Raw genomic sequence first — 10,428 nt, forward strand, 5'->3', positions numbered from 1 at the left:
TCATATGCATAGGCCCCACGTTCTTCTTTTCTTTTTTCTCAAATACACCATGGAAAGGTGTCTCATTGTTATATAGAAGAAGGCCAACCTGCCAGAACCACGCCAAAAGGCAAACTGTTGAGATTAATTCTGTAAAAGGGAAATCTTCCCTTGCCCAACGGCCAAGCGGTTGCATCCACGGACGCCTGTGTCCCCGCAACCGACGCATCTCTCTGGAACTGATGCCTCCTATGGATCGTCGTGTCTCTCCAGGAGATATATAAGCATCCTGTAAACCATCGTCAAGAGATTCGATCATTCTGATTCAAAACACGTTATCAGCCCGTAGAACAACCAGCAAGAGCAAAAAGGCAACAGAGAAAGGAGAAGAGAGGAAGCACTCGCCGCCGGTGAGATGACAGGCCTCGTCTCCTTCTTCCTCCGTCTAATCCGCGAGGACGGTCGCCGCTACCGCCTCATTGCCCTTCGCCGCCATGGAGTTGGTGGCCACCGTCGTTTCCGTCGCCGGATGCAAGCCATCCGACGGTTCGGCCGGAGCGCCACTGGACGTGCCGCCCCTGGCAGCCACCGTGCCGCTGGATGCACCCGTCACGGTGCTCACCAAGCCCCTGGACACGGTCCCCGTGCTCCCGGACGCGCCCACTGCGGTGCTCCCCGCGCCCGTGGCCAAGCGTCCATGGGGTACGAACCTTGGCTGGTGGCCGGCCCGAGCGCCCCCATGATGCACGGGGCCGCTAACGCGCCTGCCCTGCCCACTGGGTCTCCGCCTCCACCACCTCCTCTGCCGGCCGCATGGATCCCGCTGTCAACGCCGACGCCTGATGCCGTGGCCGCTGGCCCGAGCCTCCGCCCGCCTGGCTACGCCCCCGTACCGATGCGCGCCGTCGTGAACGAGGAGGAGGCGCTCGCCTTCGTCTCCGCGCCGACCGGTGCCTCTGGAGTAGTCCGCCTTGGAGCCGGCATGGAGGGCGCTGACGCCATCGCCACGCATGGGCAGGAGACGGCTGCGGGCTCGAGCAGCCGAGCCGCACGGCGCTTCGGGCGTCTCTTCGGGCGCGCCGTCGCCGCCATCGACCGTCGCCCCAGCCGCCGCCCCGGTTCATGGGCCCTGGTGAGCCTCGGACTCGCCAACGCCGCACCAGGGACCGCTCGCCCGGATCACGTCGTCGTCGACTCTTAATCGGATGAGGAGGGGTCGTCGGTGCTATGCCGGTGATCACCGGAATCGCGAGGGCCTGCGGCGGCCACTCCTTCCGCCGGCGCCGCCGTGTGACAGTGGGGATCGAGCAGAGGTGGTGGTGCGGGGTTCGGATACTCCGACCCTTATCCGATCCGCCCGCTCCCCCCTGTCTTGTGCGGTGTGGCGGCGTGTGGGCCGGCCAAAGGCCGGGCAGGCCCAGGCCCAGGCGCCCGCGTTTTCCCCCCTGTGCAGTGCTGTGGCGGGTGGGCCGGCCAGAAGTGTGGATTTTGTTTTTCTCTCTGCTTTCTTAACATTAGTACTAATTATTGTATTTGTGCAATTTTAGTCTATGTTTAGCACTGTTTAGTACTTAGGTTGACTACTACTTACATTTTAGTCCTGTTCTAGATTTATTCTATGTTAGGACTTGTGTAATTATTAGTAGGTGTGTTTATATTATGTAATGGATTGATAATATAAATAAAGTACCGGATTTCATCTGGGAAGAATGACATGTTCCATGTGTTTACCACATCTCATTTTTATCGAACATGTCTTTGCGATTGAGATCTTCTCTCGCATATCAAACTTGCAAATTTTATAATGTTTCTCCCTCATTTTATTTGGAATCACAAGGTAATGAGTTGTGATCTACTGCTTATTTGCAGACTGTCCTCTCTTACTGTGAGGTCTACGCTTTGTCATTCTCGACAAACGATTACCTCCAACGTGTATTCCTTATATTTGAATTGTAGCATACACAAGGTAATGGTGATGTAGCCTATTACTGTGAGATCTAAGTGATCTTCAAAGTGTTATGTTCACACAATTGAGGTTAAGAATTTTTCAAGTTTACACTTGAGTATCAAATTTTTGCATTCTTATTACACAACCATGATGGTTTTTAATTTACCACCCATAAATTAATTATCTCTGGTTCTCCCATGTAGGCGAAGATGACTGCCAAAGAGTTTGAGGAGCTTGCCCTCAATGGCCACAATTACCCTACATGGGCTATGGACATCAAGATCAGTCTTGCGTCCCGTGGGATAGCGCGTGCAATACAACCCCCGGAGACTCCTCTCCCAGATGGGGCCACGCCGCTGACAGAACAACAGAACTATGTTGCTTTATTCATCATAAGGCACCATATTCATCCAGATCTCAAGTCTGAGTATTTACAGGAGGAATCTCCTAGTACTCTGTTTCTGGCCCTCAAAACGAGGTATGGACAGCAGAAGGCAGTAGTCCTGCCAGAAGCACTCCATGATTGGACTCATCTCCGTCTTCAGGATTTCAAGTCCATCGATGAGTACAATCATGTTGTTCATAAGATATGTTCCAGACTGCGTTTTTGTGAGAAGGAACCTACTGAGGGGAAGAAGATAGAGAAAACATTGTCTACTATGCTCCCTTCAGATAGGATCCTCCAACAGCAATACCGTGCTCGTAACTACACTGTCTATTCCGAGCTTATTCACATGTTACTTCAGGCTGAAAAGCATGATGAGCTACTCGCTAAGAATGGCTCTCAGCGCCCAGTTGGGGCACAACCTTTACCTGAAGTCCATCTGAATGTTGCAAATAAAAAGAAGTTTAATGGTACCCCTCGGGGTAAACAATCCAATTTCGAGCATAAGCGAAAGCGCAATGGGAACAGGAGATCTAGATACCCAAGCAAGGGAAAAGGCACTTCAAAGCTCAGGTTTGATAAATCTAAGCTTTGCAACAAGTGTGGATGCTCCACGCATTCTACTGAAAAGTGCACAATGCCCAAGCATCTGGTTATGCTGTACCAGCAATCTCATGGACGCAAAACACCTCAAGGGAAAAGGTTTAAAGCCAACTTCAACCTTCATCCGGATAGCGCAAAAGGAGCTGGTGGTTCGCACGATGTTCCTCCTGGACCGAGCAACGCCGTGATTCCTTATCTGCCTGAGGCTACTGCTGAAATGGAGAACACGTTGATTGAGTACACCGCAAACAACGTGTTTGGCGACTTCGACTAGTCCCTCAATCTCCTAATGATCTACTTAATTATGTCCATTTGTGATGATTGTAATAAGAACATAAGTTTGTTGTTGTCTTTATATTGTATTGTATCAGCACATTTGATATAATAAAGATTGTATTCTATATATTACTATGAGGTTTTCTTATTGAAAATTCTCTATTTTATATAGTTTTCTACGGGGACAATCCAATGGAAGAGGAATTATGCCTTGTGGACAGTGGTGCCACAAACTCCATACTGAGGGAGATAAAATATTTCAAAACTCTGAAAAAGACAAATGGAGATATTCTAACTATCGTTGGACGCAATACTGTGATTGTTGGTACTGGACGTGCCATATTCACCCTCCCAAGTGGTACATATGTGACAATTGAGGATGCTTTACTGTATCCCGATTCTGCACGTACCCTGATCAGTTATCGAGATATCCGTAAAAATGGTTTTCATATTGAAACACATGAAGACAACAAAGAGGAGTATCTACTCTTTACTAAAGATGACGGATATGGCAAAAAGGTACATGAGAAAATTCCTTCTCTATCGTCTGGTTTGTACTATACGTACATCAAACCCGTGGAACATGTTGCATACAAAGTAATTTTTCAGAATGTAAACGCATTCCAAACCTGGCATGATCGCCTAGGCCATCCTGGAATAGGGATGATGAGAAAAAATTACTAGCAATTCCATTGGTCATAATTTGCTTGAGTCAAAATTTCCTCAATCTTCTGATTTTGTGTGCACATCTTGTGCCACGGGAAAGCTAATTTTGAGGCCCTCGCACCTCAAAATACAAGCTGAACCACTTCAGTTCCTTGAACGTATTAAAGGAGATATTTGTGGTCCCATTCAGCCATTATCTGGACCTTTCCGGTATTTCATGGTTCTGATTGACGCATCTACACGATGGTCACATGTGTGTCTTCTATCCACACGAAACCATGCATTTGCCAAGATAATGAGGCAAGTCATTAAGTTGCAAGCCCATTATCCTGAAAGTCAAATTAAATCAATTCGATCGACAATGCTGCAGAATTCTCCTCACGTGCTTTCAATGATTATTTCATGGCTTTGGGGATTGAAGTTCAGCACTCTGTTCCATATGTCCATACACAAAATGGTTTGGCTGAAGCATTGATTAAGAGGATCAAACTCATTGCAAGACCTTTGTTGACGAATTGCAACTTGCCAACCTCTTGTTGGGGTCACGCTGTTTTACACGCTGCTGACTTGATACAATTGAGGCCAACTGCATATCACAGTTCTTCCCCTCTGGAATTGGTACGTGGAAATCCTCCAAGCATTTCCCATCTGCGTAAGTTTGGATGTGCTGCATACATCCCGATCTCACCACCACAGCGGACATCTATGGGCCCACACAGGAAGTTGGGGATCTATGTAGGGTACAAATCGCCGTCGATTATCAAGTACCTGGAACCCCTGACTGGGGATCTGTTCACAGCCCGTCACACTGATTGCATATTTAATGAGGAACGTTTTCCGGCATTAGGGGGAGATTTCAAGTACCAGAAAGAATGCCCGAAAATTGATTGGAATGCTCATGCCATTTCATCCTCTGATCCACGTACCCAAGAGACCGAACTTCAAGTTCGGAAGATCATTAATTTGCAACATCTTGCAAATAATCTGCCAGATTCATTTACTGATTTGAAAGGTGTTACAAAATCCTTAAACCCGGCCAGAAACGCGCCATAAAGAGTGGAGGTACCAATAAAAACCACTCAACTCCCTATTCCTAAAAAGAGGGGGAGTAGTACGGCCTCTGACCCGGAGCATGCTTCTAGCAAACAGCAAAGGAAATCGAGGAAAAAAACCTCGAAGTCAGTAAATGCAGGTCAACTCAACGTTGACAAACACCTGATGGGTAGTATACACCCAGTGGAAGGGCAACCTCCACAACCCAGTTCCAGTATGCACAAACTGACTGGGACATCGGAACACCCAGACTCGATCGTATTGGGAAATCACGAAGAGTCACTAGGAGTGCAGGAAATATCCATCAACTATGTTGATTCTGGAGAATTATTTGACCGTAAGACTACGACTGTCGACATATATTTTGCTGAAAAGATTGCAGATACCCTTCTCACTGATCATGATCCAAGGTCTATTGTTGAGTGCCAAAAGCGCTCCGACTGGCCTAAATGGTAGGATGCAATCTAAGCAGAAATTGGCTCGCTTAACAAAAGAAAGGTATTCACTGAAGCAATACCTACACCTCCCAGTGTTTTCCCTGTGGGATTCAAATGGGTTTTTCTCCGGAAACGGAATGAGAACAATGAGGTGGTGAGATATAAAGCAAGGCTCGTAGCACAAGGTTTCACGCAGAAACCCGGCATTGATTTCACTGAAACGTATTCTCCAGTAATGAGTGCAACCACTTTCCGATATCTTATATCCTTGGCAGTGCAAAATCATCTATCTATGCAGTTGATGGACGTCGTGACCGCATACCTTTATGGGTCACTAGATTCGGACATATATATGAAGGTTCCTGATGGAATCTCTATCCCGAATAAAAATGCAAAACGCAACATGTATTGTGTAAAGCTGAATAAGTCATTATATGGCTTAAGGCAGTCAGGACGGATGTGGTACAACCGACTCAGTGAGTTCCTTCTTCAGAAAGGATACTCCAATAGTGTTGATTGCCCATGTGTTTTCATCAAGAAGTCCTCTACAGGATTTTGTATCATTTCTGTGTATGTTGATGATCTCAACACCATCGGCAACACACCAGACATTGATGAAGCACGCAATCACCTAAAGATGGAATTTGAGATGAAGGATTTGGGTAAAACCAAATTTTGCTTAGGTATTCAACTTGAGCATCTTCCCTCAGGAATCATGGTACACCAATCTGCCTATATCCAGAAAATATTGGAGAAATTCAATATGGACAAATCCTATCCATCTAAAACTCCTATGGTGGTTTGATCTCTAGACGTAGAGAAAGATCCATTCAGACCAAGGGATGATGGAGAAGAGGTGTTGGGACCTGAAGTTCCATACCTTAGTGCTGTTGGAGCGCTTATGTATCTTGAAAATTGCACAAGACCTGATATTGCATTTGCAGTGAATCTACTTGCTAGACATAGCGCAACTCCCACTAAATGTCATTGGTCTGGAGTGAAGAATATCTTTCGATATCTCCAAGGCACAAAGGATCTTGGCCTATTTTTCCAGTTCCAGAAAAATCAGGACTCTGATGTGATTGGATATGCAGATGCCGACTATTTGTCTGATCCCCATAATGCCAGATTGCAGACCGGCTTCGTGTTCCTACATGGTGGCACTGCTATATCATGGAAGTCTTAGAAACAGACTCTGGTGGCAACATCTACCAATCATTCTGAAATAATTTCATTATTTGAAGCAACATGCGAATGTGTATGGCTTCGCAGAATGATAAACCACATACAACAGTCATGTGGAATGGGTTCGATAAAATCACCTACCATTATCTATGAAGATAATGCGGCCTGTGTTGTGCAGATGCAAACAGGATATATCAAGAGTAATATCACCAAGCATATTTCTCCTAAATGGTTTTTCCCCCATAATCTTTAGAAAAGCGGGGAAATAAGCATTCTGCAAGTCAAATCATGCGACAACCTTGCTGATTTATTTACCAAGTCTCTACCACATTCTACATTCCAGAAATGTGTTCATGGAATTGGTATGCGAAGACTTAGGGACTTGCAGGTGTCAAGGGGAGTCTCTTCTTGAGATATCCTTATTTTAATGATATCACATTATGCTATTTTTCTTTGTGAGTATATGTTTCAGGATCTCATCAAAGATTTTATGAAGAACTTTTGAAGGAGAATATTTTGAGATGATAGAGCTTCCCGGACAATCGTGAAGATGATCTACATGGTCAAGCGTAGATTAGGGGGAGTGTTGAGATTAATTATGTAAAAGGGAAATCTTCCCTTGCCCAACGGCCAAGCGGTTGCATCCGCGGACGCCTGTGTCCCGGCAACCGACGCATCTCTCTGGAACCGATGCCTCCTCTGGATCGTCGTGTCTCTCTAGGAGATATATAAGCATCCTGTAAACCATCATCAAGAGATTCGATCATTCTGATTCAAAACACAAACAACTACATGCCAATCCCTAGGATTAGAACCACACCTACTACAATCGAACAACAAGAGAACTCGCCTTGCCCGATCTCTAGCCAAGAATACGAGGAGATGAGGCACAGAGCAACCAAGCCGCATCATTACCGATGTACTACACAACCAAGAGTCCAAGACACGATGACGACCATATGACTGACGGGGTCAACGTACTGCCCTACCTATAGTGCCTAGAGAAGTCGGCAAGTGGGTGGCAGGACTTAGTCGATCCAGAGGAAGAAGTCGCGCCAGAAGCATTGGCGATAGCATACATTGCACCCCGGAGGGCCATGACCTGAGCGGCAACCCCAACCAAAACCGAGTCGCCCCAAGCTCCAACTTCGAGGACTCCGTAAATAGCTAAGGCAGCGCCTTCATGAAGGGCATGCCGTCGTGACGCCATCGTTGCCTGTTCCGATGAACCGGAACAAGGGTGGTCGGGGTGGGTCGAGGGCGGCGGCTAGGGTTCGCCAGAGCCGCCCCCTTAGGGCAGCATGAGCGTGTGGGGGTGATTGCTGCCTACGGTAGGAAAATGCGCGTACAAGCCCGTGGTTTATCAATAAAACTAGATCATTGATGGCGCGCGTTGCTGCGCCGTGTCTATTTCTACAATGAAATGATAGGTAGTTCATAAATAAATGACCACATGAAATATATTGAATTTACCTAAACATAACCATACATTAGTTGCTGCGCCTATCTATTTCTACAATGAAATGATAGGTATTTTGATAAATAAATGACCACACGAAATATACTGAATTTACACATAAACATACATTAGTCGGTAATCCAAGAAAATCTCATATATATACTTCATAAAGGCAAGGTCACATATACAAATTGGCTTGGTATAACAACATACAGAACAATATAGATAGTAAATACAACTAATCAGTACAGATAATAGGCAATAATAAATACTCCCTCTGTTTATAAATATTAGTCCTTTTTAGAGATTCCAATATGGACTACATATGGAGTAAATGTGTGAATCTACGCTCTAAACTATGTCTATATACATTCGTATGTAGTTTATATTAAAATTTCTTTAAAAACTTATATTTAGGAACGGATGGAGTAGATTGTATACATCATGCGTAAATGGAATCTTCACATGCCTCTACCAAAAGGCCACCATGTTCCGAAACAAAGAAGATTTATGTCTGCCTAATGCAGCTGGCTGTTTCTTGTGGAGGGCTGTTGGATTTCGTAGTAATTTCAAAAAATTTCCTACGCACACGTAAGATCATGTGATGCATAGCAACGAGAGGGGAGAGTGATGTCTACGTACCCAACGCAGACCGACTGCGGAAGCGATGACACGACGTAGAGGAAGTAGTCGTACGTCTTCACGATCCAACCGATCATGCACCGAAACTACGGCACCTCCGAGTTCGAGCACACGTTCAGCTCGATGACGATCTCCGGACTCCGATCCAGCAAAGTGTCGGGGAAGAGTTCCGTCAGCACGACGGCGTGGTGACGACCTTGATGTACTACAGCAGCAGGGCTTCGCCTAAACTCCGCTACAGTATTATCGAGGAATATGGTGGCAGGGGGCACCGCACACGGCTAAGGAATAGATCACGTGGATCAACTTGTGTGTTCTAGGGTGCCTCTACCTCAGTATATAAAGGAGCCAAAGGGGGAGAGGGGCGCCGGCCAGGGAGAGAGGCGCAGGAGGAGTCCTACTCCTTCCGGGAGTAGGACTCCCCCCCAATCCTATTCCAACTAGGATTCCCCAAAGGGGGAAAGAGAGAGAGGGGGGCCGGCCACCTTCTCCTAGTCCTAATAGGACTAGGGGAGGGGGAAGTGGCGCAGCCACCTTGGGCTGCCCCTTTCTCCTTTCCACTAAGGCCCATGAAGGCCCATATGGCTCCCAGGGGGTTCCGGTAACCTCCCGGTAACCCGGTAAAATCCCGATTTCACCCGGAACACTTCCGATATCCAAACATAGGCTTCCAATATATCAATCTTTACGTCTCGACCATTTCGAGACTCCTCGTCATGTCCGTGATCACATCCGGGACTCCGAACAACCTTCGGTACATCAAAATGCATAAACTCATAATGTAACTGTCATCGTAACCTTAAGCGTGCGGACCCTACGGGTTCGAGAACAATGTAGACATGACCGAGACACGTCTCCGGTCAATAACCAATAGCGGGACCTGGATGCCCATATTGGCTCCTACATATTCTACGAAGATCTTTATCGGTCAGACCGCATAACAACATACGTTGTTCCCTTTGTCATCAGTATGTTACTTGCCCGAGATTCGATCGTCGGTATCCAATACCTAGTTCAATCTCGTTACCGGCAAGTCTCTTTACTCGTTCCGTAATACATCATCTCACAACTAACATATTAGTTGCAGTGCTTGCAAGGCTTATGTGATGTGCATTACCGAGAGGGCCCAGAGATACCTCTCCGACAATCGGAGTGACAAATCCTAATCTCGAAATACGCCAACCCAACATCTACCTTTGGAGACACCTGTAATGCTCCTTTATAATCACCCAGTTACGTTGTGACGTTTGGTAGCACCCAAAGTGTTCCTCCGGCAAACGGGAGTTGCATAATCTCATAGTCATAGGAACATGTATAAGTCATGAAGAAAAGCAATAGCAACATACTAAATGATCGTGTGCTAAGCTAATGGAATGGGTCATGTCAATCAGATCATTCAACTAATGATGTGACCTCGTTAATCAAATAACAACTCATTGTTCATGGTTAGGAAACATAACCATCTTTGATTAACGAGCTAGTCAAGTAGAGGCATACCAGTGACACTTTGTTTGTCTATGTATTCACACATGTATTATGTTTCCGGTTAATACAATTCTAGCATGAATAATAAACATTTATCATGATTATAAGGAAATAAATAATAACTTTATTATTGCCTCTAGGGCATATTTCCTTCAGTCTCCCACTTGCACTAGAGTCAATAATCTAGATTACACTGTAATGATTCTAACACCCATGGAGCCTTGGTGTTGATCATGTTTTGCTCGTGGAAGAGGCTTAGTCAACGGGTCTGCAACATTCAGATCCGTATGTATCTTGCAAATCTCTATGT

The 10,428-nt window shown here is 46.0% G+C and overlaps 2 protein-coding genes across 2 annotated transcripts; both read left to right on the forward strand.

The window, feature by feature from the left end:
- Positions 1 to 394: 394 nt before the first annotated feature.
- On the forward strand, positions 395 to 1,180 carry LOC147991262 (uncharacterized). Its single transcript, XM_087538592.1, has one exon. It carries the CDS (start codon positions 395 to 397, stop codon positions 1,178 to 1,180), a length of 786 nt encoding a protein of 261 aa, XP_087394718.1.
- Positions 1,181 to 2,136: 956 nt separating this feature from the next.
- LOC147991263 (uncharacterized) lies at positions 2,137 to 3,189 on the forward strand. The gene has a single exon (XM_087538217.1). It carries the CDS (start codon positions 2,137 to 2,139, stop codon positions 3,187 to 3,189), a length of 1,053 nt encoding a protein of 350 aa, XP_087394343.1.
- Positions 3,190 to 10,428: the final 7,239 nt, after the last annotated feature.

The sequence above is a fragment of the Triticum urartu genome, chromosome 1A (genome assembly GCF_056163025.1).
Source record: "Triticum urartu cultivar PI428250 chromosome 1A, HENAU_Tu73, whole genome shotgun sequence".
In the NCBI taxonomy this organism is placed as follows: domain Eukaryota; kingdom Viridiplantae; phylum Streptophyta; class Magnoliopsida; order Poales; family Poaceae; genus Triticum; species Triticum urartu.

Excerpts from the sequence above, each read along its gene's own strand:
- LOC147991262 (XM_087538592.1), top strand. The coding sequence starts at position 395 with ATGACAGGCCTCGTCTCCTTCTTCCTCCGTCTAATCCGCGAGGACGGT.
- LOC147991263 (XM_087538217.1), top strand. The coding sequence starts at position 2,137 with ATGACTGCCAAAGAGTTTGAGGAGCTTGCCCTCAATGGCCACAATTAC.